The sequence below is a fragment of the Trachypithecus francoisi genome, unplaced genomic scaffold (assembly GCF_009764315.1).
Source record: "Trachypithecus francoisi isolate TF-2019V2 unplaced genomic scaffold, Tfra_2.0 Lachesis_group17, whole genome shotgun sequence".
NCBI lineage: Eukaryota > Metazoa > Chordata > Mammalia > Primates > Cercopithecidae > Trachypithecus > Trachypithecus francoisi.
Window position 1 is genome coordinate 105,209,255 of NW_022681462.1, and position 27,834 is coordinate 105,237,088.

The 27,834-nt window shown below is 51.5% G+C and overlaps 2 protein-coding genes and 1 long non-coding RNA gene across 8 annotated transcripts in view; 2 read left to right on the top strand and 1 right to left on the bottom strand.

Annotated features, from left to right (window-relative positions):
• ADI1 (acireductone dioxygenase 1) overlaps nucleotides 1-7,049 on the top strand; it is a 28,464-nt gene extending 21,415 nt beyond the window's left edge. The window contains exons 3-5 of the mRNA XM_033176667.1: nucleotides 3,473-3,652; nucleotides 5,579-6,043; nucleotides 6,355-7,049. Coding sequence (XP_033032558.1) covers nucleotides 3,473-3,652; nucleotides 5,579-5,698 — 300 coding nt within the window. The 3' untranslated portion in view covers nucleotides 5,699-6,043; nucleotides 6,355-7,049. The remainder of the gene's footprint in view (nucleotides 1-3,472; nucleotides 3,653-5,578; nucleotides 6,044-6,354) is intronic.
• A 1,326-nt stretch (nucleotides 7,050-8,375) lies between these two features.
• The window catches only part of TRAPPC12 (trafficking protein particle complex 12), a 117,703-nt gene continuing 98,244 nt past the window's right edge, over nucleotides 8,376-27,834 (bottom strand). For 3 of the 5 annotated variants that reach the window (XM_033176662.1, XM_033176661.1, XM_033176663.1), the window contains exons 10-12: nucleotides 25,802-25,902; nucleotides 24,734-24,821; nucleotides 24,099-24,448 (exon numbers count right to left, since the gene is read on the bottom strand). In XM_033176662.1, the coding sequence (XP_033032553.1) occupies nucleotides 24,206-24,448; nucleotides 24,734-24,821; nucleotides 25,802-25,902 (432 nt within the window). In that variant the 3' untranslated portion in view covers nucleotides 24,099-24,205. Of the gene's footprint in view, nucleotides 9,047-21,967; nucleotides 24,449-24,733; nucleotides 24,822-25,801; nucleotides 25,903-27,834 lie in introns of those variants that run through there. The other 2 variants (XR_004428590.1, XM_033176665.1) reach the window with 2 other exon arrangements.
• Nucleotides 12,364-27,677, top strand: LOC117062793. 2 transcript variants are annotated; one of them, XR_004428592.1, is made up of 5 exons: nucleotides 12,364-15,776; nucleotides 16,591-17,885; nucleotides 18,334-19,505; nucleotides 20,234-21,240; nucleotides 25,491-27,677. It is a non-coding gene; the product is annotated as an uncharacterized LOC117062793 (long non-coding RNA). The 2 variants fall into 2 exon arrangements; XR_004428591.1 differs by lacking the exon at nucleotides 12,364-15,776 and having other exon boundaries at nucleotides 16,254-17,885.

Here is a 27,834-nt window from a genome sequence, read left to right on the forward strand (position 1 = left end):
TTTCTGACGATCTTGTGATTGCCACTGGTTTCCTCAGTATTAGACAGGTTGTGTGTTTGTATGTAGCGGGAATCCTACACAGTGGGCAGTGGTGTTGTGAGTAAGCGTGTCTGAGGGCCCCTCACTGCTGATGTCAGCGTGACCTGGGTGAAGCCGGTGTCCATCAGGTTTCTCCATGGGGAAGTTCCTTTTCTTTTCCTCCCTAACCAGTAAGACACGTGTGGAGAGTTACTTTTAGACCATGAATATCCCATTTCCCCTCAAACTTTCACCCAACGTTTTTAGTAAGTCTTGATTCCTGCCTTTGTGGGCTGTGAGTGTCATGGCCGTGCAATGGCACTTACCCGGGGGTTGGTTTTCACTGTCAGGAAGTGTGTCCCCTTCTTCCTTGTTCACTCGGCATCCACTGGGGCTCCAGGCCTTCTTGTTTCACTTGTTGGTGTAGGGTCTGTTCTTGCTGGAATTTATTTTGATCTTCATGTTGTTCCAGACCTCAGGCTTGGCAAGCAGGAGCCTCGTTAGCTGGCTTCTGTCCCCTGACGCATCCCCAGCTCATTACTTTCTGGACCCACAGCATGTCCAGGCCCACCTCCTGCTTTTCCCGACCTCGTGCGGGGTCAGCAGCTCTTCCTGGCACCTAGCCCTGGTGTTTAGAAACTTGGATGGGGTCACTGCTCACGTGCTTTCAGTGGGCAGGATTAGTGTGTGTGTGTGAATGCACGCATGTGAGAGTGTGTGTATGTATGTGTGCATATGTGTGTGTGAATGCACGCGAGTGTGTATATGTACATGCACATGTGTGCATGTGTGAATGCACACGTGTGTGAATGCACGCATGTGAGAGTGCATGTGTGTACGTGTGTGCATGTGTGAATGCACACGTGTGTGTAAACGCACACATGTGAGTGCATGTGTGTGCATGAGTGTGAATGCATGTGAGTGTGCATGCACACGTGTGTGTGAATGCACACATGTAAGAGTGCAGGTGTGTGCATGTGTATGAATGCATGTTTGTGTACGTGTGTGCATGTGAGTGTGTGCGTGCACACGAGTGTACGTGTGTGCGGGTGTGTAGCTGTGTGTGAATGCACTGTGTACATGTGTGCATGTGAATGCACGTGTGTACATGTGTGTGCGTGTGAATGCACGGCTGTGTACATGTATGTGCATATGAATGTGAATGCACACATATGTGTACGTGTGTGCGTGTGTGTAGGTGTGTGTGAATACTAGCATGTGTGTGTGTGCATGTGTGACAGTGCGCATGTGTGAGTGTGCATGTGTCCGTGTGTGTGTGTATATCAAGTAGTTCAAACGGACAACCCTAATTCCAGTTAAATCCACAGGGCTTTCCTTTGCCTTCCTCATCAGTATTTGTATCTTTCCTCTCACTGTGAGAAGCCCGGCTCCCAGTCATACCAGTATTTTTTCCCATCCTCTCAATCCCACAACACACACACCAGCGTCAGCATGGCTGCACCCAGACCGTGACAAACAGCAGGCCTACTGAGTGCAACCTAACCTTGGGTTGCGGTTTTTCTGTCTTAGCCTGAGGATGTAGTCAAAATAATATGTTCAAGAGTTATTTCCGTTTGTCGCTGTGTGTGGTGGCTCACGCCTGTAATCCTAGCACTTCGGGAGGCTGAGGCGGGCAGATCACCCAAGGTCGGGAGTTCGAGGCGAGCCTGACCAACATGGAGAAACCCGATCTCTACTAAAAATATAAAATTAGGCGGGTGTGGTGACACATGCCTGTGATCCCAGCTACTCGGGAGGCTGAGGCAGAGAATTGCTTGAACCTGGGAGGCGGAGGTTGCAGTGAGCCAAGATTGCGCCATTGCACTCCAGCCCGGGCAACAAGAGTGAAATTCCATTTCAAAAAAAAAAAGTTATTTCCGTTTGTCTTTTCTTTCTGTGTGGCTATGAATAGATTGATTTCAAATTTAAGGTTTTCCTCCTAATCTTGTGTTCATTTTATTTATGATTTTGTAAAGCATAACAAGGTAGGCTGGGTGCAGTGGCTCATGCCTATAATCCCAGTGCTTTGGGAGGCCAAGGCAGGAGGATCACTTGAGGCCAGGAGTTTTTGAGACTAGCCTGGGCAACACAGTAAGACCCTGTCTCTAGAAATCTTTTTTTTTTTTTTTAATTAGCCAGGTGTGGTAGTGCACACCTGTAGTCCTGGCTACTTGGAAGGCTGAGGCAGGAGGATCTCTTGAGCCCCAGAGTTTGAGGCTGTAGTCAGTCTGCACTCCAGCCTGAGTGACAGAGTGAGACCCTGTCTTTTATATGTGTGTGTGTGTGTATATATATATAAAATGTATATGTGTGTATGTATTTTATATATAATAGACATAGAAGCTTTAAAACATATATATATATATATGGAGCTTTAAAACCCCCCGAGTGGGAGATGTGGAGATATGAACAATGCAAGCAAAGCAGAGTCAGTCAGATTATAAGGGCACAGTCTTGGTGAAGGGGGTATGGATATTTACTGTCAGATACTCTCCATGTTTTTGCATACTTGAATATTTTTATTATAAAATGTTAGAAAGAAAACACCTTCAGAAAGACACAAAAGTCAGACCAGGTGTGGTGGCTTCTGCCTGGAATCCCAGCACTGTGGGAGGCCGAGGTGGGTGAATGACCTGAGGTCAGGAGTTCGAGACCAGCCTGGCCAACATGGTGAAACCCCATCTCTACTAAAAATACAAAAATTAGCTGGGCGTGGTGGCAGGTGCCTGTAATCGCATCTACTTGGGAGGCAGGAGAATCACTTAAACTGAGGAGGTGGAGGTTGCAGTGAGCTGAGATTGCACCACTGCACTCCAGCCTGGGTGACAGAGCAAGACTCCATCTAAAAAAAAAAAAAAAAGAGAGACAAAAGTCAATGTGAAGAAATAGAAAATGCTTGTGGAGTCTGTGCCTGCTTCCCTGCAATGTCCACTGGCTTCTCACTCACCCTGTGTGTTGTGATTTCATGACTGCTGTGTGCAGCACACTGGGTGGGTGTGAGCCTGGGGCCGGGGTGTCTTTGGGGCAGTCTTGCTGTGTGAGGTTGGGCCAGTGACTTAGCCTCTCTGTGTTACCATTCCCGCATCTGTAAAATGGGGCCGACAGAGCAGCCACCTCGTGGGGCCGTGCGTGTTGGGCGAGTTGGCCCGTGTGAAGCCTCGTGGGGCCGTGCGTGTTGGGCGAGTTGGCCCGTGTGAAGTGTTCAGAACCTTTGCTGCAGGTCTGTTCACTTTCAGTTACTGCCCATTTGTTGACAGGTTTCATCAAATATTCTAGCTCTGGCCCTTATACTGTTAGGAAAATAATTCGTAGCAAGTGTAGTTTTCATTTTTATGGAGAGAAATCCCATTCACCTGAGTTCTTACCCACCAAAAGCTCAGGCTGCTGAGTGGGCAGGTGCGAGCTTGCGTGACAGGTCTCCGGTAGACTCACAGGAATGTTCCTCCTGCACTAGATTAAGATGTTTTACGAGGAGCATTTGCACTTGGACGATGAGATCCGCTACATCCTGGACGGCAGCGGGTACTTCGACGTGAGGGACAAGGAGGACAAGTGGATCCGGATCTTCATGGAGAAGGGAGACATGATAACGCTCCCCGCAGGGATCTATCACCGCTTCACCGTGGACGAAAAGGTGGGAGCGCTGTGCTTTCTCCCCAAGCCTGGCCTGTGTGGTGGCCCTGGCTGTGGCATCCCTGCCGCTGAACTGCACGGCCTCCGCAGACTCTGAGTGTGGTCTCCGGGCTCAGGACTCCTCGACCTGTGCTTCAAGGACCGTCTCTGTGGAGCCGCAGGCGGTGTCCGAGGTGGCCGCTGTCCTGTGGCAGCCTCTGGGGCCCCTGCCTGCGATCCTGGTGGACAGGTGTGCGTTTCATGCCCAGGTGGGGGCAGGTACAGGCGGGGTACACCCACGAGCCTGGCCCTGCCCCAGCCCGCCTGTGCTTGGTGCTGAGGCATCTGCAGGGTTGTCATGTTGCCACACTGTCACTTTAAAAACCATTTCAGTTTTGGAATTGAACAGCAACGCAGTCCAGTCAGGATTGGCAATAAACGTAAATAAGGTAGTTTTGGGGTTCACTGGAGGTGACTGGGGCTAACGCTGAGATTTAAGTATAATTTTTGAATAAATAGTAAATGCACATGGTTTAAAATTTAGAAATAAGAGAGGGGACCCGATGAAAGGTGTCCCTCTGACCCCTGTTCCCAGCCCCCTACTTTCTCTCCCTGAAAGTAACCAGTATTCCATTTAAAAAATTATTTTTAGAGTGACTTTATGTATATCCAAGTGCATGTCAGTCAGGATTCTTTTTGTTTTTTTTTTTTTGAGACAGAGTCTCACTTTGTTGCCCAGGCTGGAGTGCAGTGCCTCGATCTCGGCTCACTGCAGCCTCTGCCTCCCAAGCTCAAGTGATTCTCCCGCCTCAGCCTCCTGAGTAGCTGGGATTACGGGGGCCCACCACCGCACCCAGCTAATTTTTGTGTTTTTAGTAGAGATGGGGTTTCACCATGTTGGTCAGGCTGGTCTCGAACTCCTGACCTCAAGTGATCCACCCGCCTTGGCCTCCCAAAGGCTGGGATTACAGGCGTGAGCCACTGCGCCCGGCCTGGTCAGGATTCTTACTATCCCCCTTTTCAAAGAGGAGGCAGCAGACTCTGCCTGTGGTTCTACATTTTACTTTTTTCTACATGATGTTCACTGGGGGCTGTTTCATATCAGTATCTCCCAGCCTCTAGCCCTGATCACAGCTGCACAGTACTCTGGCGCCGGACGTGCTCCCAGCCTCTAGCCCTGATCACAGCTGCACAGTACTCTGGCGCCGGACGTGCTCCCAGCCTCTAGCCCTGATCACAGCTGCACAGTACTCTGGCGCCGGACGTGCTCCCAGCCTCTAGCCCTGATCACAGCTGCACAGTACTCTGGCGCTGGACATGCGCTACTGCATTTAACCACTAAGCTATTTCAGCGAGTCCTTGACCCCCAATAATGAGTATATACATTGTTCCCAATTTTTTGCTCTTGTGAACCGTGCTGTAATAAATATCCTGACATGCTTGTCGTTTTGCACGTATGTGTTTTTCTGTAGGGTAAATTCCTAAAAGTGAAAACTGAAATAAAAGGCACGTACGTTTTTAGTTTGGACAGATGTCTCTGAATTGTCCTTTCCTGCCCACCAGCAACACATGGGCCCTGATGCTAGTTCTTAAGAAAACTGTAGCCAGACGAGGTGGAGAGGAGGTGAAGGGTCCATGGGGCTGGAGCCGGTGCTTTTCCTAACTGTGTGTCTCTACAGAGAGTGCGGAGGTGCGGAGTTCAACACCGAGCCTCGGCTCCAGATGCTCTTACCTGGCGCGTGAGGACAGGCGGTGCCCGCTGCACCACATGATACAAATTTTCCTTCCAAGAATAAAATGTGGCCTAAATTGTTAAAGACACAGAATAAAAATAGCAAGGGAAGTGTTTATAGCAATTAATGTTAATAAGTTGATATGTTAATAAATAAAAGTAAGTAGAAGGCAGGCTGGTTTAATGAGATGCTGGGCGTGTTTGTCTGTTTTCCAGAACTACGCGAAGGCCATGCGGCTGTTTGTGGGAGAACCGGTGTGGACAGCGTACAACCGGCCCGCTGACCATTTCGAAGCCCGCGGGCAGTATATGAAATTTCTGGCACAGACAGCCTAGCAGTGCTGCCTGGGAACTAACACGTGCCTCGTGAAGGTCCCCAGTGTGATGACTGAGGAGAAAATCCACCATTTTCTCTTTGCTTTTAGAGGATAGACTTGAGGCCAGGTTATCTTTCCTTTGTAAGATTATTTGATCAGAATCTTTTGTAATGAAAGGATCTAGAAAGCAACTTGGAAGTGTAAAGAGTCACCTTCATTTTCTGTCACTCAATCAAGACTAGTGGGTCCGTGGCCCTGTGTTAGTTCATGCATTCAGTTCAGAGCCAACTGAAAGTTTCATCTCCTGAAATGCAGCTCCGTAGATGCTCGTCTGGATGTGATACGGTGCCTGCCGTGTAAGAAGGTGCAATCGGCCGGGCGCGGTGGCTCAAGCCTGTAATCCCAGCACTTTGGGAGGCCAAGACGGGCAGATCACGAGGTCAGGAGATCGAGACCATCCTGGCTAACACGGTGAAACCCCGTCTCTACTAAAAAATACAAAAACTAGCCGGGCGAGGTGGTGGGCGCCTGTAGTCCCAGCTACTCGGGAGGCTGAGGCAGGAGAATGGCGTAAACCTGGGAGGCGGAGCTTGCAGTGAGCTGAGATCCGGCCACTGCGCTCCAGCCTGGGCGACAGAGCGAGACTCCGTCTCAAAAAAAAAAAAAAAAAAGAAGGTGCAATCATAGATAACACAGCCAGCCAGATAGAAACACTTTTTTCTCCCAAAATGATGCCTTGGGGTGGGGAGTGGTATGGGGGCAGAGCTCGCACCTTAAGGGGCACACACTGAGTTGCTTATGCCGCTTCCTTGTTCAAAATAAAGTGAATGCCTTAATCTTATACTCATGGCTTGGAGTTACCTTATATTCAGGTATGTATGATATTTTGCCTCGTTTGTTAAAATCGCCCCATTTAGATTCTTTATATAATTGTTCTTATATATCAATAATTTATATATGAGCTGTGTTAGTATTTTTTCAGTGTGAGAGCTCTGGATTCTTTCACAATCAAGCTGTTGAATTTTAACAAGAGTATTAGTACATAAATCTACTCAACAATTCTGAGACAGGATTATGCCTAGTTTGTTACATCATAGAAAAAGCCCAAGTTAACTTCATGTTTTGGAAGGGCAGGTCATTTTTAAAGTATTTCTTTTTTTAACTGGATGAAAAATCTTCATGTGAGAATTAATTTTTTAATCACCTCCACATTGTACAGAGGAAACTCAAGCCTTAAATGTTTAAGTAAACTCTGTCTCAATTTTAGGATTAAAATATCCACAGGTGGTGTGATGACAACATCAATACCCCACGGCTTGCTTCTGCCAAGCATGACTCTATTTCAGTAATTAAAATAAGTGCTGATCGACTGATTTTTTTTTAAGGATTCATTTCTAAATGGGCATTATAAATAGAGCTTGCTCATTTTTAAGAATGAAACATTCATATGATAAAATATCACTTTAAATTGCCTTTCTTGCTTCATATAACTTTTCCCTGTCAGGATCCTCAGCGTTTGAAACTCCTTGTGCGGCGCTGGCTTCTTGCAGACTCCAGTTTCGCCTCCTTGATGTGGCGCCTCGGATTTCTTCACTTCAGAGCTGTATTTTTACAGGCAAGAGTAAGTTACTGGGTGCAGTGGCTCATGCCTGTAATCTCAGCTACTCATGAGGCTAAGGTGGGAGGATTCTTAGAGCCTGGGAGGTCGAGGCTGCAACGAGCTGTGATCGTGCTCGCTGCGCTCCAACCTGGGCCACAGAGCGAGGCTCTGTCTCAAAAAAAAAAAAAAAAAAAAAAAAAGAGTAAGAGCTGATCTGAGGGGTATAATAGAATTATAATAGAATTCTGCTAAAGCACTTAAGGGAAATCTTTCGTTTTTATTGAGGTATAATTTACATACAATAAAATGCACTCATTTTAAGTGTTTTTGAATTTTGACAAATGCAACATGTTGACCACAGGCAGAAAACAACACAGGACATTTTCATCACCCAAAAAAGGTTCTCTTGCCCCTTCTTAGTCCCGCCCACCCCATCCTAAGCAACCCGTGTAGGTGGGTTTTGGCTTTTCTAGAATTTGATGCGTATAGAATCCTGCAGCATGTTCACGTTTGTGTCTGGCGTCTTGCGTTCCTGCTTCTGTTCCCTGATCCCTACACTTACACTGTCTCCTGGGTCAGGGCAGCCGCTTGTTAGTATCTTAAACACTGGAATGGTTTGAGGAGAGCTCGAGGGTTGAAGAACACGAAGCAAACGGAAATGGACTATAGTAAGAAACAGCACTCTAGGCGGGGGGAAAACCTAGGGAGGTAAAAGGCTGTTCTTCCTGAAGGCATCGCTTTAAAGTAGTTGGGGGGGTCTCTGTAAGCCGAATGTTAGAGAAGACGGATCCTTGGCTGGGCACGGTGGTTCACACCTGTAATCCCAGCACTTTGGGAGGCCGAGGTGGGTGGATCACCTGAGGTCAGGAGTTCAAGATCAGCCTGGCCAACATGGCGGAACCCCATCTCTACAAACATACAAAAATTAGCTGGGCATGTGGCGGGTGCCTGGAATCCCAGCTACTAGGGAGGCTGAGGCGGGAGAATTGCTTGAACTCAGAAGGCGGAGGTTGCAGTGAGCCAAGATCCTGCCACTGCACTCCAGCCTGGGTGACAGAGTGAGACTCTGTCTCATAAAAAAAAAAAAAGAAGATAGATCCTTTATAAACACATTCATTAGATTCTAAATCAGGTGTTTTTTCCAAGGAGCCCAACTGTTAGCTTCCCAAGCGGTACAGCTGTTGGTTTTCACTGTGTCCAAGTTCGTCAGCGTAGAGCGGGCTCTGCCTGCTTGCTGAGTAAGAGATTCCTGGACATGCGTTATTTTTCAAATGTGCCCTCTTTTTACAGGCAGAGATGTATGTATTGCCATGGGGTTTATGACTGGGATATTATAAATCAGTATGAATTAGTGCACTTGGGTATGGCTTTAAGCTGGTTAATGTGTTGGCATTTTCAAGACACTTCGATTTTTCTTTGCTGTCCTCCTACTTAAGGTAGATACTGCACTGCAGACAACGCAGGCAACCGATGAGAGGCCCGCCCAGGCTGGGGGGACTTCGCCCTTGTTTCTAAGAAGTAGGTGGATCATCCAGGAAATGTCCAGCCTTGTTCTATCTTGCTCCAGATTCAACATCTTATCCCGATGAAGACCTAGCCACAGGATACCTCCCCGGTTTGGAGTAGCTGTTAAAGGCTTCTTCATTCCTGTGGTTGTTCATTTTTGTCCTCACTTCCAAAAAGTGAATAGGATCATCTTGTTTCTGATGTTTTATTTCTCTTCTTGCCATCCATTTATTCATCTTGTTAACTAAAAGATGACACGATCTATACATTTAGAAAAGGAGACATTATTTCTTTTCTTTTCTTTTTTTTTTTTTTTGGAGATGGAGTTTTGCTGTTGTCACCCAGGCTGGAGTGCAGGGGCGTGATCTTGGCTCACTGCAACCTCTGCCTCCTGGGTTCAAGCAATTCTCCTGTCTCAGCCTCCCGAGTAGCTGGGACTATAGGCACGTACCACCATGCCCAGCTAATTTTTTTTGTATTTTTAGTAGAGATGGGGTTTCACCATGTTGCCAGGCTGGTCTTGGACTCCTGACCTCAGGTGATCCGTCAGCCTTGGCCTCCCAAAGTGCTGGGATTTCAGGCGTGAGCCACCATGCCCGGCCTAACGACATTATTTCTTGTAAAGAGTTACAGTCTGCACCGGGCGCGGTGGCTCAAGCCTGTAATCCCAGCACTTTGGGAGGCCAAGACGGGCAGATCACGAGGTCAGGAGATCGAGACCATCCTGGCTAACACAGTGAAACCCCGTCTCTACTAAAAAATACAAAAAGCTAGCCAGGCCAGGTGGCGGGCGCCTGTAGTCCCAGCTCCTCGGGAGGCTGAGGCAGGAGAATGGCGGGAACCCGGGAGGCGGAGCTTGCAGTGAGCTGAGATCCTGCCACTGCACTCCAGCCTGGGTGACAGAGCGAGACTCCGTCTCAAAAAAAAAAAAAAAAAAGAGTTACAGTCTGCAAGGTGGCATCCTACAGGCTGGGAAGCACAGTCTCGCGCAGAGAGAGACCAGAGACAGGCACCTTGTAGGGGAAGGGGTTGGGGCAGGAGCTTTATGCTGAACGGGTTGGAGGATCATATATATTCAACAGGTTACAAGAGGAACTGTGAATATTCATAAAGGTGGTCCTGACGCATGTGTATTGAACAAACATCCACGTAACATACAACTCATGTTCACCTTAGAGAGGAGACTTACCATCTAAATGCGTCACAGGCAGGCTCTGTGCTTCTAAAGTTGAAACAGGGACATGAAGGCTCCCAGCACTCAGCCTCTGTCAGCCGGCCAGAGCCCATCCATGGGCTTATTCTTGTCCCGAGGAAGTTACTGAAATCAGTCTCTTTTTCCATCAAAGCTGTAGTTATGGCTGGTGGAATGGGGCCAGTTAGCCAGCATCGGGTGGTGGATAAACTACAAATTGTTTTCATCTTGCTCATCTCAAGGCCATCGCTGGTTTAGCTGCTGAAGAAAAGCCTCGTGGTGGTGAGGACAGTTTCTTATTCAAGCGTAGGGTGTGAGACTCCACTCTAGCCTGGCTGAGCCTTAGGTCCTGTGTGTGATTTGTGCTATTGCCACGGTCTGTTCTGTGGTCTCGCCGTCTCTCTTTTAACATGAATGCTGGCCAGTTGTGTCTAAACCCCAAAAGGGAGGGGTGTGAGGCGTGTCTGACCTCCCATCCCATCGTGCCTGGGAACTCATTTTTTAAGGTTTCTCTGGCGTCTCCTTGGCCAACGGGGTCCATTCAGTTAGTTGGGGGGCTTAAGATTTTACCTTAAATGTGCAATCCTTACCATTCAAGTGTAGAAGGAAGATTGGGGAGCCCGATGAGAGGCTCTGCTGGCCTCTGAGCAGCGGCTGTCAGCGGATGCCCCTCCTTAGCCAGGGCGCCAGTGATGGGCTCTGTGTGTGAGCTGATTACAAATGACGACCAAGAGGCCTCCACTGTCAGCTCATGACGCTGAACTCTCCATTTTAAAAAAGCTGAAATTGACCTGTTACAGAAGGGAAGGACAAAGACAGGCTTCTCATCAGACTGGAACTAGGTGGAAGCAGGCAGGAGCTAGGCTCACAGTGACTGCGTAGCTCGGTTTATGTCCTGCAGTCCCCATTTCTGACATTCTATCCTCGGGCCGTATATGTAGACCACGTATTCTAATTTTTGATTAGAAAAATATAGCTACTAAATTCAATTCTTGCATCAAAATTGTATTTTAAAATATAAGCATGTTTAATATTGGTCCTACAGAATGAGCTGGTTGCTTTGTTTGTACACAGAGCTCACATTAAGCCTCACGTCCAATCGTGGCTTGCATCCACTGTGATGGACAGATTCTTCCTAGGGGCCTCCCCTGGCTGTCTCTCACCATGAGCGCCACCCGTCTCCCGCCCACCCCACTGCGACCTGGCTTACAGAATCCCCCACTCTCCTTCCAGCCCAGCGCGAGCTCAGGACGCCAGATGTCCACACCGCCCAACCTGCTGTGCTTCAACCAAGACTTTAGAGGAAATATTCGTTCTTAAATTTGCGTCAATAAGCCAGACAGCTTTCCAGCTTCCTTAGAAGTAGTTATCCTGTGGAAAGTGGACTTCATTCTTTACCTCTTTAAATTAAGATGAACAGTAGAAAGGCAAGCTGGGCTGCAGTGGGCACCTGACTGCACAAAGCCGCTGCTGATTTGCCGACGTGCAGATTGAACCCAATCCGAGACGGCGGGGGTCTCGTTTCTGGGCTCACATCGTCCTGCATGTGGTTGGGCTTGTGTGCCTGCGTGTGGACCTGCGTGCCTGCGTGTGGACCTGCGTGCCTGCGTGTGGACGTGTGCTTCTGCGAGCTCGCCAGAGAGCCTGTAGAGGTTGGTGGTTATGAACTGTGGGATGTAAACGAGCCGCTGTGGGTTCCATGACCTTTCTTTCCCTGTCTGTCCCCCAAGGAGGGGGCGTGTGAGGTAACCACTGCAGACGTTTTGCTGCGTGTTCACGAGGAGATCGTCTGGTTCTGTTGACGGAGGTGTTTTCCCTAGTTATGTGGTGAAGTTGGCAGCTTCAGACATTTCGTTCTCATGATGTAGCTCTGACAACTAAGATGGGCTCCCCTGCCTCAGCCGGGCTCCTCAGTTTCCCGAGAGTGAGGCCTCTGTTGGTTGATCGTGTTACTGGGTGGCTATGAGTTATGCAACTCACGGAAACATCTCATCCAGATGGGGATGGGGTGGGAGGGCGACCCCAGGAGCTGGGAGTAACTTCCCAGCGTGCCGGCTTCTTGCGCCTTCCCAGAGCCTGGTGTGCGGTACCCCAGGTGGGCGGGTAGATGACTGGAGTCTGGTTCTAGTCACACAGATGGAGAATGCGACATTTAGATGTGATCTGAAAACAGCCATTTTTCCGAAAGCTGTTTACTGTTGGAAAGTGTATCAAGCAGCAGTTTCTGGAGACCTGTAATCGTTTTATGACTTACGCAGTGAAAAGTTTATTACAAAAAGGATGGGCGTGGTGGCTCACGCCTGTAATCCCAGCACTTCAGGAGGCAGAGGTGGGAGGATCACTTGAGATCAGGAGTTTGAGACCAGCCTGGCCAACATGGTGAAACCCCATCTCTACTAAAAATACAAAAATCAGCTGAATGTCGTGGTAGGCACCTGTGGTCCCAGCTACTGCGGTGCTGAGGTGGGAGGATAACTTGAGCCCGAGAGACATGACAGGTGTGTACAGGGGCTGAGCAGTAGGTACTTTCTGAATCTCAAGGGAAGACGTGCAGCCTGCGAGCACTTCATGGGCCCCGGACGGAGCGCCTGTTGTCATCCGCATGGGAGAAGTCTAGGGATGTGGCTGTGCTGAGGAGCGGCCTGCAGGTGCACGGCCAGTGAGCTGGATCCAGCAACACCTTCAGGAGACTCTTTGGTGGTTTCTTTTCTCCCTCATTCTCTGATAAAGATGACGCGAGGATGCGCCACGCATCCCATGTCTGAGAAACGCTTGCCTCCTATGTGCTGGACACTGGGCCATGTGCTGGTGGACGGACAGGGCGGCGGTGCTGGTGGACGGACAGGGCGGCGGTGCTGGTGGACGGACAGGGCGGCGGAGCTGGTGGACGGACAGGGCGGCGGAGCTGGTGGACAGGGCGGCGGAGCTGGTGGACGGACAGGGCGGTGGAGCTGGTGGACAGGGCGGCGGAGCTGGTGGACGGACAGGGCGGCAGAGCCAGTTTATCCTGAAAGTCCTTTGCACACATCTCTTATTACGTGTGTGTCGAGACCAAAAGTAAAGTATGGAACCAGGGTGTCACAGATGGGGGTCACAGACACGCAGCAGATATAGCGTGGCGCTCCCAGCAGTGATGGCGCTCCCAGTAGTAATGCGGGAGAGCATGTACAGTCCCCGGACTCAGCCTGTGCGCAGCAAGAAATGCATTAGGGGATCTCTGGCCCCAGGTGCCACCTGGGAGCATGCGTGTGCAAGGCCACCTGACCCGCGAGGGCCCTGGGATGGCCTGACCCGTCAGGAATGCTGACAGCAGGGGCTGGCTCAGTTACCAAAAGGGGGAACAAAGGCACTCCAGGGCTTCCCTGGGGCTCGCACCATCCTGAGGTCTTCAGTCCCCCTGGAGATGGAAGGGAGGTGGCCGAGTGGCCTGTGGTGCGGGCTCCCTTGCTGTTCCTTGCAACCTGGGGGGTCTCTGACTCTTGGAGCTGAGTGACAGGTGGGGATTTTTGCCCCTCTAAGGGACTTTGGATGATCAACTCCCAACTGACGCTCCAGGCTGGTATCTACAATACACGCTCTGAGGAAAGCTCGTCTGTGAAATGATGCGTTAAAGGGTTCTGTTATGGGTTGGGAGTCTGAGTCCCTCTTGTGGAGAGCCATGGTGCCGGGAGCAGCTGAAGGACTCAGGGCCGTGCTTAGCTTTGCTTCCCCAGCTTTGCTGATCCCAATAAGCTCTTCCCCACGTGGTACCTGTCAGCAGTGCAACGGGAAGTTCTGTGTGTGTTAAACCACACGAAGGATTCAGAGCTATCCTCAGGGCAGACCTGGAGTTTTTTCTGGTGTTCCTTAAAAGCATCTGATGAATATTGGGATTAATTTCCTGAAGAACTTGGAAGAGAGTTTCTCTCTCCTTTCTGAAAACTAAACGTTCAGATCAGCACATGATAGGAATCTGGATGGCGGAGAAGATTTGGGTCAATCTCCCCAGTGCCACAAATTCAGTGAAATGACAACAATTTTTTAAAAAATTAAGTGTATTGTTTTTAAAAATATATCCACAAGTTTCTGATGATCTCCCTCAGTTTATCCTCCCCTTCAGCATGGTCTCTCGTGGTCACTTGTTTTTAATGAGTAGGAAGCGACGGGTGGCCATGGGTGGCCTCTGTTGGCAGGTGGTTTCCTGCTTGCTCTTGGATGCTGCACTCTGGAGAAGCTGGCTGCCACATCTGCATGACACTTGCGCAGCTCTCTGGGGAGGTGTGAGGCCTCTGCCAGCAATGCTGCTGGCTGAAGGTGTGTGGAAGCAGGTCCTCCAGCCCCAGTTGAGCCTTCAGATGATGCAGCCCTAGCCGTCACCTTGAGGGCAACCTCAGGAGAGCCCCAGCACTGTCCAGCTAACCCAGAGACCGCAGGTGAGAATGTATGTTCCTGTTGTAAGGCACAAGTTTCAGAGCAGTGTGTTACACAGCATAGTAACTGGTGTCTAAGTGTGACTCCCTAACCGTAGTGCTCACCTCTACTCAAGAAAGTGCTGATGGTGGATCAGACATCTTGAGAAAGAAACTAATGGAACAGACATCTGAGAAATAGGAGTAGAGCTGTCCTAGTCAGGCAATGCCTGGCCTTGGAATGGATGGGAAAGGATGGAGGCAGGCAGGTGGGATCATAGCGGGGGGTGCTGCTGGCCTGCTGTCCCCTCTTGCATGGTGCCCGGGGCACCACACTCATGGGGTGCACTCTGTTAATGGGCAGGTTAGAGGGACTAGGAAGGAAGACCTCTTGTCCCAGGCAACCTGCAGAGGCAGGGAGCCCCGGGGGGAGGCCCTGGGAGGAGCTGTGAGGGAGGGCTCTGGCTCCACATCCATCTGGAGCTTTGCCCCGGATTGCCATTCCCGTCTTCCCAGGATTCCGACTCTGTGCTTCGAAATGTTGTGACAGGATCTCTTCTGTTGTCTTAGTTGGGGCTCTTTCTGTTGCAAGTGACAGAAGCCCAATGTGAAGGAGCCTGTGCCCGGGGGCTCCTGCCCTGGGGACTCCTGAGGTGCAGGCAACCACCCTTGGTCCCTGCCTGTGCTGCTTTCTGCAGATGGCTTTACTCTCTACTGCCAACAGGACGTCTGCTTACGGTGGGACGCCGTGTAGACACAGTGTTGACGTCTTAAAGCCTTGCTTCTCATTCCGCTATGCAGAGGCGTGACTTCAGCTGCCAGCCCTGGTTCCCAAGGTTCCAGGAGAGGTTCTGTGGGACTAGACGCGGGTCAGTGGCTCTGACGGGGACAGGATCGTGCAGCGCAGGCATGGCCGTCGGACAAAGTGCTTCTTGTGCCCAGGCTGCTGCCAGCTCATGTCCAGGTCATTTCTCCCACGCCACAAATCCTGCTTGCCCAAAGTAAAAACAGAGCTTGTAAATTTAGCACGGTGGACATTTGTGCACTTATGGGACAGAGAAGGCTTGAACTTCATTCTGAGGGGAAAGAAGCCAGCCCTGGCTTTATTACTGTTAGATAACCCTGTCTCTCTGGGTTTTACAAGTATCTTCACCCCATTGCAAGTGACCAGGAAGGACTTCTGGGCCTCACCCGCCTCACTGCCGCAGTGAGTCCGTAGTACTGGTAAGATGACCTGCGGGTTGGGTCACGGGCTCCTGGAGTGCTCTGCCTGCTATGATGCGGGAAGGTCTTCTATTCACCATGTCTCTCAGTGAAACTCGGTCCCACAAGCGCCCCCGGGAGAGCTGGTTTTGTCCCGAGTGCCGAGATGCATAAGTGGCTGGTCGGTTCCTCAGGATGCCACAGTCCGGTAAGGAGAGCAGAGGGTGCAGCAGCCCTTATGGCTGGATGAGGAGTATGGGGACTCCGGGCAGGGACAGCTGCTTAGAGAAAGGGGTCAGGACAGTCATGACCATCGGATGGATGGCTGAGGCAGGATGTGACTGCAGGCTCATTGTCCCTAGTCCTGACCAGACTTGCTGTGACCACCTGGCTGGCCCTGAAGAGGGCAGAGGAATTGCTCAGGTGGGGCCAGGGCACAGGGCTGAGGCCTGCAGTCAGGCCATGCCAGTTTGCAGAGAACATCCAGGACACCCCTGCGCAGGCGGCTCTTCTGAATCGTTCCGTGTTCTGCTCTCTGTTTTCTGCCTTGGGAAGTGACTATTTTTCAACACGTTCTCTTAAATGTGGCGGGGGCAGGGCACTAGAAGCATCGGAGCATGAAGACAGCCCCCAGGTCAGCGGGGCTGGGGGAGCTGGGCTGGGCGGGGGCTGCAGGGCAGGAGGTTGTGCTCTCATCACGGTCTGTCCCTGGCGTGAGCAGCGCTGGTCATGACAGTTCTGGGGTGGAGCTTACTTTTCAACGGAAGCCACTCTCCCCGGGACTTGCCTGCTTGCCTGCCTTTATTATCATAGTTTAATGTCTCAGCCTGCCTGCCTTTATTATAGTTTAATGTCTTTCACTGTCCATGTTAAAAATGCTTGTGTTTATTTTGCACCAACTGTTCAAAAAACCCACCCATTCTAAAATCCAAATAGGATTTCATCTGAGTTATACAACAGCCTGGCAAAGGGCAAGTCAATGACATCAATACGATCTGCCCTAACGTCCGTGTGTTTTCCAGCCTGCTCCGTTGCTAATCACTCCTGAAGCTGCCTTGGTGCCCCGGCTTATTGATTGCCTCTGCAGAAGAATGTGTGGGGGGGGTCCCCAAGGACACAAGGACGTCACTGGCAGGGCCAGAGACAGAGGCTCGCTCTCCAGAGGCTGCTGCTGAGCAGGACTTTGGGCCAGCGGCCACCCACCATGACATCGAAGCCAGCCCCAGAGATACCAGGACCGAGGCCCCAGGGCAGCACCGCGTGCTCCACCTCCGCAGAGAGATGTCCTGTGAGCTTGGGGTGTGGAGGAGACGAGGGAGGAGCCCTCCGTAGATGCCTTGGGCTTGGAGGGGTCGGCATGGATGAAGGCTCAGATGGAATCACCCCAGTTCTGCTGCTCCAGTAGCTGTGTGGCTGTGGGCAGGTTCTTCAAGCTGTGCCTCAGTTTCCTTGTCTATAAAGGGGGACATCATGTACCCTTAGAACACGGTTGAGGTGAGGAGTCCACCAGAGCCTGTCTGTGAGGTGGAGGGGCTTGAATAACGTCCACTAAAAGCTCATGTCTGCTCGGAACCTGGGAATGTGACCTTTTTGGAAATGGTCTTTGCAGATGTGATTAAATAGGGGTTGGAGATAGGATCATCCTGGACCAGGGTGGGCACTAGATCCAAAGACTGGTGTCTCTGCAGGAATAGAAGACAGAGACACAGGAGGCGGCCACATGAACACAGAGGCAGAGACTGGGGCCATGCGGCCGAAGCCAGGAGCACCGAGGACTGCCATGGTCACCATGGAGAGAGGCCTGGGACAGACACCACTGCAGCGCCTCTAGAGAACATAGCCCACCCGCAGCTCACTCACAGCCTTCTGGCCCCTGAGCTGTGAGAAGATGCAGTTCTGTTTTAAGCTGCTCTGTTTGGACACCTTGTTACAGCAGCCCTAGGAAGCTACTCAGTGGGCGTTTGTGGTCGGCCACTGATCATTCCCAAGGTCACGTCCCTATCCTAAGCCCTGAGACCTGTTCACGTGACCTGTTGTGGAAAAAGGGCTTTTGCAGATGTAATTAGCTTAAGGATCTTGAGATGAGAAGATTATTTTGGATTCCCGTGGGCCCCAAATACCATCTTCAGTGGCTCCACAAGAGATTTGGCACACAGAGGAGGCTGTGTGACCAGAGGAGAGACTGCAGTGATGTGGCCACAAGCCAAGGGCACCGGGAGCCCCCAGAGGCTGGAAGAGAGGAAGGAGCTTCTCTAGGAGTGGCCACCGTCAACAGCCACCAAAACAGGGAGGGAATGAGTTCTGTGGTCTCATACTTGTGAGTGTCTTATGGCAGCCTCAGGAAACAGATGCACTGTTTCCCATTCGCAGCCTGGCCTCTATCTCCATCTGGGGGTTTCCCTGCAGCCTGGCCTCTCCCCATAGCCCAGGGTCTCCCCACAGCCAGGTCTCTCTCCTTATCTTGGGGTGTTCCTGCAGTCTGGCTTCTCCCCACAGCCTGGGGTCTTCCTACAGTCTGGCATCTTCCCATAGCCTGAGGCCTTCTCACAGCCCAGGTTCTCCCCGCATCCTGGGGTCTCCCCACAGCCTGGGGTCTTCTCACAGTCTGGGGTCTCCCCGGATCCTGGGGTCTCCCCATGTCCTGGGGTCTCCCTGCAGCCTGGGACCTTCTCATATCCTGGGGTTCCCATATGTTGGGTCTCCCCACATCCTGGGGTCTCCCTGCAGTGTACCCATGGTGCCAAGGCAGCTCTTCCTCCTGACAGGTGTGAGGGGCCCTGGGTGTAGAGAATAAACTCCACCCATCAGATGCGAATTTCAGCAGCCCTGGATTGGGTGAGTTTCCTGGAGCCGTGGCTGAGGGGTCAGGGGTGCAGTTCACTGACTCTCCAGCTCAGCACGCCCAGGGAGCTGGAGGAGTTCCCTGACACAGGGCAGCAGGTGGAGGCTCAGACAAAGGCTGAGCCAGCCGGGGGCTCTAGGGAGATGCACCAGGCCCACTCCACAGGCAGCAAGACCCCAGGCTCACTGTGGGCATTTGAGGAGTGGGTGTCAGGGCGGCCAGAAGCAGCCAGGGTGGAGGTCGTGGGGGATCATCTTGGTGGGCAGAGCCTCGGGGCCCTGGGGTGGAGGGAGTGAGGCTGGAGAGCCTGGCTGGCTGCGCTGGCAGCATAACGCCTAACACGGTCCCGGAAATGGCGCTTCTCCCACGGACAAGGGTGGGTAACGGGGGAACAGACTGTAATCAGGTTCCAGGTCCAATAAAGGTAAACCTCGAGGTGGAAAGGACCTAGCAGCAGGTGAGCACAGTCCTCCATGTGTGAGTGCATGTGTGTGTTGTATGTGTAAGCGTGTGGCCCAGAGCCCGTCCACGGCAGCCCATTGGTGGGTCCGGCCCTGCCTGCAGATTCAGCTCTCCACTGCAAAGCAATATGCCGTGTGTGAAAAGGCAACACAGATCCGTGGCACCACCAGGAGCCTCAGTGTTAGATTTGGAATGGAATCTCTCCCTCTCTCCCACTTTAAACTGTGAGTCCTTGGAAAAGTTACCTGACGTTTCTCATTGTCACATTCTTACCTGTAAACCCTCCCAGAATTGAAATGAGCTGTAAGTGAAACACCATGTGGGGATGGGGGTGGGGATGGGGGTGGGGATGGGGGAGGCGCGCAGTCACCCTCGCCTTCCTTTTCTTTTTCTTGGTAATTGTGTTCTTCTATGTCAAAGGAAAAGAATAAAACCCGAAAATTATTTGGGGGAAAAAGAAAAAGACACACATGCAAGTGCCACAGGAAGCTGTGGGGTTCAGCCTGCAGGGGAGAGACGCTCTATGGTCTTCAGTAAGTCAGCGGGGTTCAGCCTGTTGGGGAGAGACACTCTGTGGTCTTCGGGAAGTCAGTGGGGTTCGGCCTGCTGGGGAGAGAGGCTCCGTGGTCTTCGGTAAGTCAGCCCTCAGTACAGCAGTTGTGGGAGCCTCTGTGGTTCCGGATCCACATCAACTAGAATTCTGTGTTCCCGGGAAAACTGCTTTCAATGCTGACTTATACTCAACACTGCAAGGCCATCCATGGAGCAGAGTAAACATCCTATCCCATCATGCCCCACGCCCTCCAGAACATCCCGTCCCATCATGCCCTGCGCCTTCCGGAACATCCCGTCCCATCATGCCCCACACCCACGCCCTCTGGAACATCCCATCCCATCAGGCCCCAGGCCCTCTGGAACATCCCGTCCCGTCATGGCCTGCGCCCTCCGGAACATCCCGTCCCATCATGCCCCATGCCTTCTGGAACATTCTGTCCCATGCCCCACGCCCTCTGGAGGGTGAGGGCTGCAGGGCCAGCATCTGCCTAGCCTGTGGCAGCCTCAGCCCTTAGAGAGCAGCCCTGGTCGCCAGGAACCCATCGGGCAGAAACCCATCCAGTGACCACTGGCAAAGCAGCAGTTCCTCTGCAGGGGCTTTTGTGTGTTGGTTCCTTTGGCACCTTCCAATAGAAACCAAATGGGAGCCACATACGTATAACTTAGTTTTCTAGTAGCCACGTTAAAAACGTTCAAAGGTCATCTTAATTTTAATAATGTTTTATTTAATCGACTATATCCAAAATTACTATCATTTTAACAGGTACTCAATATAAAACGATTAATGAGATTTTTTATTCTTTTAGAAGTGTTTCATGAAGTCTCTGCAGCAGCACGTCTCAGGTAGGACCTGCGACGTTCCCCATGCTCTGCAGCGGCTCACAGCCTGGATGGCATTGCGGTGTAGACCCTGAGCTGTGGGCAGGACTCTTCCTGGTCCTCGTGGCTGAGCACACAGTGCCGGGACGTGCACGCTGGGGTACCATGGGCCGGGCTGGTCCTGGCTCTGCACTGTCCCTGGGACCCTCGGGATGTTGCTCAGCGTGTTTTGACAATGGTTCCTTTCCTGTAAGGTGCGCGGCGAGCATCTGCTGCCAGGAGGACCACGTGAGTTCATTTCAGTTGGGCGCAGCGCCCGCCTAGTAATCTCAGTGGCCCTCGGTCGCTCAGCCCGTGAGTGTGCCCACCTGACACCATCAGAAGATGGCGGACTTGGGGGTCAGGAGAGCCCTTCCAGGACTGCAGAAGCTGGTCCGTGGGGGTCTCGCAGCAGATCCCGGGGGTGTTCCCTGTGTGAGTGCAATGCACATGGGGGGCTCAGGACTGGGGCCCAACTCCCCGGTCCCACATGCCTCACAAGGCAGGACATTCTGCGTCCTGTCGCATCCCCGGAATCAGGGCCTGGACCCTGGTCAGAGCAGGACCTGCAGACGACCCCGCGTGGGGCAGACTGCCTTCTGTCCTTGGGGGCAAAGCCTGAGTTCTTGGCGTCACGTCTGCACGTGTGTGTCTGAAGCCACGGGAACGCACGGGCTACCTCCGGGCCTGCGCCTGTGGAGCAGGATTGGGGAGGACACACGGGTGGGCGTCTCAAGAACTGTTGTGACACAACTGAGCCCCTGCAGCTCTGCTCTGTTGGGCCTTGCCCTCGGTGCCGGGTGCAACGCATGACAGGATGGCACGGGAACCTTCCCAAGAACACTGGAACTGGGCGTTTGAAGACCTCATGGCGGCAGCTCCAGCCCGAGCGCTGCAACTACTGGGCTGTGCCAGGAGCAGGTGCCACGGAGCCTGTGTGGGTCCAGGAGGAGAGGTAAGGGGAGTATGGACGGGGCTGTGCATTCCTGGGGTTGAAGGCAGGCTTCAGGGGGTGACACTGAATAGGGACTGGGAAGGTGCATGCCAGGAGGGGTCCAGGCAGAGACAAGAGGTGGGGGCACGATCCTCGAGGGGAGGCAGAAGAGGCTGGCATTGTAAGGCAGGATGGCGATGCCCACAGGCTCCAATGTCTGCTGCGCAATCGGAATTCTGTCTGTGGCTTCAGGCGTCTGACATGCATTCTCACACCTGCATGAGCACCAGGAGCCCCTGGAGGGCCATGCAGATGACACTGTTGGGCCAGCCCAGGCCCCAGCAGGTCTCACTCCTCTGTGATCAGAGGGTGGGGTTAAGGATGTGCATTTCTGTTTTTTTTTTTTTTTTTTTTTTTTTTGAGACGGAGTCTCGCTCTGTCGCCCAGGCTGGAGTGCAGTGGCCAGATCTCAGCTCACTGCAAGCTCCACCTCCCAGGTTTACGCCATTCTCCCGCCTCAGCCTCCCGAGTGGCTGGGACTACAGGCACCTGCCACCTCGCCCGGCTAGTTTTTTGTATTTTTAGTAGAGACGGGGTTTCACCATGTTAGCCAGGATGGTCTCGATCTCCTGACCTCGTGATCCGCCCGCCTCGGCCTCCCAAAGTCCTGGGATTACAGGCTTGAGCCACCGCGCCCGGCCAGGGATGTGCATTTCTGACAAGTTCCCAGGAGACCCTGGAGCTGCTGCTTCGGAGACCCCACTTTGAGGACCACTGATCTAACACTGCCCTCGTGGCAAACGCGGAATGACTCCAAGATTCGGCTGGATGGGTCATTCAGGGAGGAAATTCACCTTTGCCGCCGGGCACACCCTGGCCGTTCAGTAACCACGGCCATCAGGGTTACTGGGTTTTTCATTCTCCACTGCATTCCAGAGTGGGCATTTCCACAGCAGTGAGCCCATCATCAACTCCGCGACGTTCCCATTTTCCAGTTAGAAAGTAAGCTTTCTGATGGTTAACCATCCACTCTACTTGGCTCTAGAAAAGATTTCAGGGATGTGTAATTTATGTTTAACATAAAGAAAAGCTGAGTGTAAACTAGATAAGTTACAATTGTCCCAGACATTATAGACACTCACAGCATCGTTTTCCTCCTCTAGCAAAACAAAACAAAAAATTCTGCAATCATATAGGCAGTAGGAAAAAAAAAAATTAGCAGGACATCATGGTTCACACCTATAACCCCAGCATTTTGGGAGGCCGAGGTGGGAGGATCACTTCAGGCCAGGAGTTAGAGACTGGCCTGGCAACATAATGAGATCCCCATCTTTATAAAATTAAAAAAACCTGGGCATGGCGGAGCACACTTGTGGTCCTAGTTATTCAGGAGGCTGGGGGGCGGGGGGGGTCGTTTGATCGCAGGAGGTCGAGGCTGCAGTGAACCATGTTTGCACCACTGCACTTCAGCCTGAATGACAGAGTAAGACCCTGTCTCCAAAAAAAACAAAAAACAAAAACAAAAACAAAAATTCAGGCAAGAACTGAGTCAATGATCCTGTCACCTGGCCTGGCCTCATGCCAGCAGCCACGGTTGGGAGTGGGGTTCAGAAGGGAGGGTGGATTTAGGCTTATAGCTTACGAGGGAACCTTGATCTCTGTTTCTAATTTGCTGGGCTCACGTCTAGTTGGAGCCTGGGCACTGCTGTCTGCTTTTATGCACAACTGGCTGGGGACAGCTCGGAGCCACGGGCCTAGAAAGGACAGGCTCCATAATCCACTGGCAAATCCTGCAAGGTGCCTGCAGTGAGGTGCCAGGTTTGAGTGGGGGGAGGAGCCTTGCGTCTCATCCCTGAAGTCAGATTGGAAGGAAGACCCGCAAGGTGAAGGGCTTCTAATTACAGCTTCAGCTTTCTGGGCTTAACAATAGTGTCATTTTTCTTGTTGAAGAGAAAGATTTTGAAACTGCCTTGGTGTCCAGCGGTCCTTTTGGCTGGCTCATCTCTTTTTTCTTTGAATGCTTAATGAACCTAGATATCAGCAAATGGGCTGAGACTGTCTGGTAGACGCTGTGTTTCTATGTTTCTACTCCTTTACAAAAATTAACAGAAATATGGCTTCGCTTTGTATAGATGTTTATATCACAGTCTTTAAAATGAATTATAATTAAAACGATCCACAAAGCTAGATGTTTCGAGAACGCTTGTCAGAGTTCTTTCGTAATGTGAAGAAATTTTCAGGTACTTTCAGTTCTTCAAGAGCGGGAATAACTGTGAACGTGAAGGCAAAAGGCCTTTCAGGCCTGTAAGAACATGTGAAAATCACGTGTCTGGCTTCAAAACTGCCCCCAGCCCCTGCCCGCCTGCATTTTACGTGCTCTTCCTTTGCTTGATTATGCGTTGTGGCTCCTGTTCCACTCAGCTCACGCTCCACTTGGACGTATAAACTGTGGGAGAAACGACGATGGCCTCTCCTCCACCACCAGGCTGGCAGGGGTGTCTGGCTGGCATCAGGCTGGAGGAGACTCGGATGAGTAAGACCAATGCACTTAGTTCTGGGTGTGTGGGGAGGGTGAGAGGAGCATGAGCGGCCATCTGTGGGGGTGTCTTCCTTGTTGCAAATCCCCCTGCACGTGCAGGTGCATGGCGAGAGGGTCTCTATACCTCCCAGCTTTTCTCTGAGGATGTCCAGAAAGAATGAGCAAAGCAGGATGGTCTCCAGAACAAAGGCCCTGAGGCTGACTCCAGATTTCCTGTGTCTACGAGCTGTGTTCTCCCAGCATGCCTGCCCCTTGCGTTCATAAACGGGCCGAGCTGCAGGGACTGTGTGGCAGTCTTGGGCTGGGCCGTGGCTTGGAACCAGGAAGACACACAGCCAGACACCAGTGAAGCAGCAGTTTTATTGAGTCCGTGTCACATTAATACATTAGCTTCATGGACACAGTTTCAAAGACCCGGGTCATTCTGACACAGTATGCTGGAGGCAGCTAGGCCAGCTTGAGGCACTGCGTGTTGAAGCTGTCCCCCTCCTTGCCGGCGACAGCCTCCAGCAGGGCCTGTTTCTTCTGCATGCTCCGTGAGGACTCCAGCTCGTACATGGTGGTCAGGTTGAAGAGCACGCTCTCATGCAGGTAGTGCCTGGGGTCCTGCTGGACCATGGCCTCCAGCTGCCGCAGGGAGTCCTTGAGCTTGCCCAGGTAGAGCAGACACACGGCAGCGTTGTTGTTGGCCTAGGGAGGAGCACACGCACAGGGTCGGCCCATGCAACCAGGACAGACGCCCGCCCACTCCAGGCTGTGTGCTGGGACCTGTGTTGGGGGTCTGGGGGTGATGCAGAACTGCCAGGCAAAGCCTAGATGACCTTGTTGGGTCACTTCCCCCAAAGGCCACGGCCGCAGCCTGGTGCCAGTGGGCTGGAGAGAGCGTGCAGGCCCCTGCAGAGATGTGTGTGGGTGCATGTTTCTAGCGTCTGTGGAAGGCAGAGGGCGGAGGATCCTGCGCCCTGGGGATCTTACCACTGCGTTTGTTGGATCCATCCTTAAGATCTCTGTGAAGAACCTGTGGGCTTCTGCAAAGTTATTCTGCCCGAGGTGAAGGAACGCTCTGCAACACAAGCAATGGTGGCAGTCAGTAGGGAAACCCCAGGAGCTGCTGTCCCCCAACAAAACCCACAGGGGCTTTGGACACCACACAGACCCAATGTGTGACCCTGCGTGGCCTGGGGTTCCTGATCTCCAGGTAGAGGCAGTGAGCTGCATTTTGCATTCAGGCTTGCAAATTAAAGCCACTCTAGTTTTACTTTTTTTATTTTTTAGATGGAGTTTCGCTCTTGTTGCCTAGGCTGGAGTGCAGTGGCACGATCTTGGCTCACTACAACCTCTGCTTCCCAGGTTCAAGCGAGTCTCCTGCCTCTCAGTCTCCCAAGTAGCTGGGATTACAGGTGCCCACCACTATGCCTAGCTAATTTTTTTGTATTTTTAGTAGAGATAGGGTTTCACCATGTTGGCCAGGCTGGTCTCGAACTCCTGACCTCAGATGATCCACCCGCCTCAGCCTCCCAAAGTGCTGGGATTACAGGCGTGAGCCACTGCGCCCGGCCAAGCCACTCTGGGTTTTATTAGTTGAGAATCGAGTCACTTCACCTAAATGACTTCCCGCTAAAAACGGACACCTGCTTCATTTACGCTTTCTGATCCTGGGTGCGGGCTTTGTCTGAGGCGCGTTTCCTCCTCTCAAACACGCACTCGCACGATGCCGTGCATTCTACCAGAGAACGCCAGAGCACAGGATCCAGAACGGCTGCTCTGCCCGGAACGGTGACCTTTACGCACACATATGCTGAAAACGGGGGCAATACACGCGCTACTCTGAAGAACAACGGGGAAACGTCTCCTTAAAAATCAGCTTCTGTGACTAAAAGAACATCACTGCAATTCCAGAAAACACCCGTGTACTTCTTGGGTCTCAGTTCTGAGAGACACAGGGCAAGAGGAGGCACAGAAAGAAGCGCTTTCCCACTCAGTAAGTGGCGCGTAAACGCCTCTGGGAAATTTGAGAAACGTATTTAGTTTTAAAATATTTACCTGTTCATTAAGACCATGATTTTACCCTGTAGTCCATCTGATTTCTGTGTTACTTTCTCAACATCTTGAAAATACTTTTCAGCTGTTTTTATGTCTCCAATCTGCTTTGACAAAATTTAGTCGGTTTAGTTGACAAAAGAAATATTAAGTCGCTGCTCGTACATTTAGTTCCCTAATACCATGTTACAATATGAAGACATTTACATGTCAGGCAGAGGAAAACTTCAGTAAACATTTAGTCATCATTTTTCTATAAAAAGGCAAAAGACATTTAAGATACAGTGGAATGTTAATGTTCTCTATGTCAGAAACTAAGTTGCTAATATACATGCCTTATTTAAAAGTCTTATTAGTTTAGTAATTTGTACCTTTTGGAATGCTGGCAGAGCATTACGTAAAATAAAATGAGTAACTAGTAAGATGAAACATAAAATACTTAAAATATGGGTATAATATGAGCAGATCCCAAGTCAACGTATGAGTTACTTGTGGCTAGTAAAATGGTAGGTGCCACCACATTTGCAAATTTCAAAGTAATATTTTGACCAATAATATAGAATTCTACTGTAAAAAACAAGCCAAACCAAACCCAAACTCAAACCTACTCTTATCGCACATGTCAGGAAACCTGGATCAAATGCAGTGGGACGCAGCAGGCTGGCGGTCGAGGAGGCCCGGGGAGTGGAAGGCTGAGCCCCAGCCCTGACTCCTGAGGCCACAGCCTGGTTTTACAAAGGCAGACGCGGGTTTTCTTTCACCTCCAGGAGCATAAGGAAGGGAATAAATGATCTGAGGCTTACAATAAGAAATAGATAAAAATGAAAGAAAAGTCCTATTATGGCCCAAGCCACGCTCAGGAGGGAAAAGACAGAGTTGCCTTGTGTCCGGGGCACAGCCTGCAGGAGTCGGGCTCTGCGACAGCGAGCTCTGCTCCTGGCAGCAGCAGAAACCACAGAATGCTGTCCTGTCCCGATGAGAAACAAGCTGAATGTGCGTGGCTCACCTCCGTGAGGAGGGCTGGAGGACCCAGCGCTATCATCGCTGAGCAGCCTAGGTAACTCTTAGACTTCCCACGCCAAGCATCTGTCCGGCACGAAAACAAGCCTGCTAACTTCTCACATGACGGGTGGGGAGGTGGTTCTCCATGGCTGTTATGTATCTGCATGTCTTCCAAGCACAGACACTGACAGAGCTTTGTTCAAAGCATTTATACAAGGATGCTGTTTACAGGACGGCCTTGTGAGCTAAACCGCGTCCCCCTGCGGCGAAGGGCAGGCAGGCTCAGCTCCCAGTAGCAAGGATTTGGGTGTTCTAAGTTCAGGATTCCTCTGCAGCCACACAGCCCACTGCAGGCATCATGAGGCCCTCGGTGAAGACCTGAGGAGTCAGGGCCCCGTGTCTGGCGGAAAGAATGCCACTCTGGCTGTGCTGCTGTGGCTGTGTAATGTCCTTTGTCTCTAACCTAAGAATCTGACACTTTTTCGCCAGCATCCATGAAAATGGCAGCTAAGTCTACAGCTTGCACATAGGATAGCATCTCAGGCCCTTCACAACTGTGCTGTTACCCCACAAAAGAAATACCACATGAGGAGGAAGAAAAACAGAACGAAACACAAAGAAAACAGGCGTGCACACACACCACACACGGAACGGCGCTTGTCCCTCGCTGCCCTTCGTCTGCACAGTCCGACGCGGTTTGAAGTCCACTACTATGGACTTCCCACTTGCTGACCAAAAAGAAACCAAAGGCAGCATGGGCTCCCTGATATGGCCCTCGGCTGAATGCCTGCGTCTCCGGCATTAACTAACGTCCTGTCTAACAGGACCGCTGTGATACTGATCTGAAGATGGTTCAGCTCATCATCAAGACTGACCAAGATTGGCCGGGCGCGGTGGCTCAAGCCTGTAATCCCAGCACTTTGGGAGGCCGAGACGGGCGGATCACGAGGTCAGGAGTTCGAGACCATCCTGGCTAACACGGTGAAACCCCGTCTCTACTAAAAAATACAAAAAAGCTAGCCGGGCGAGGTGGC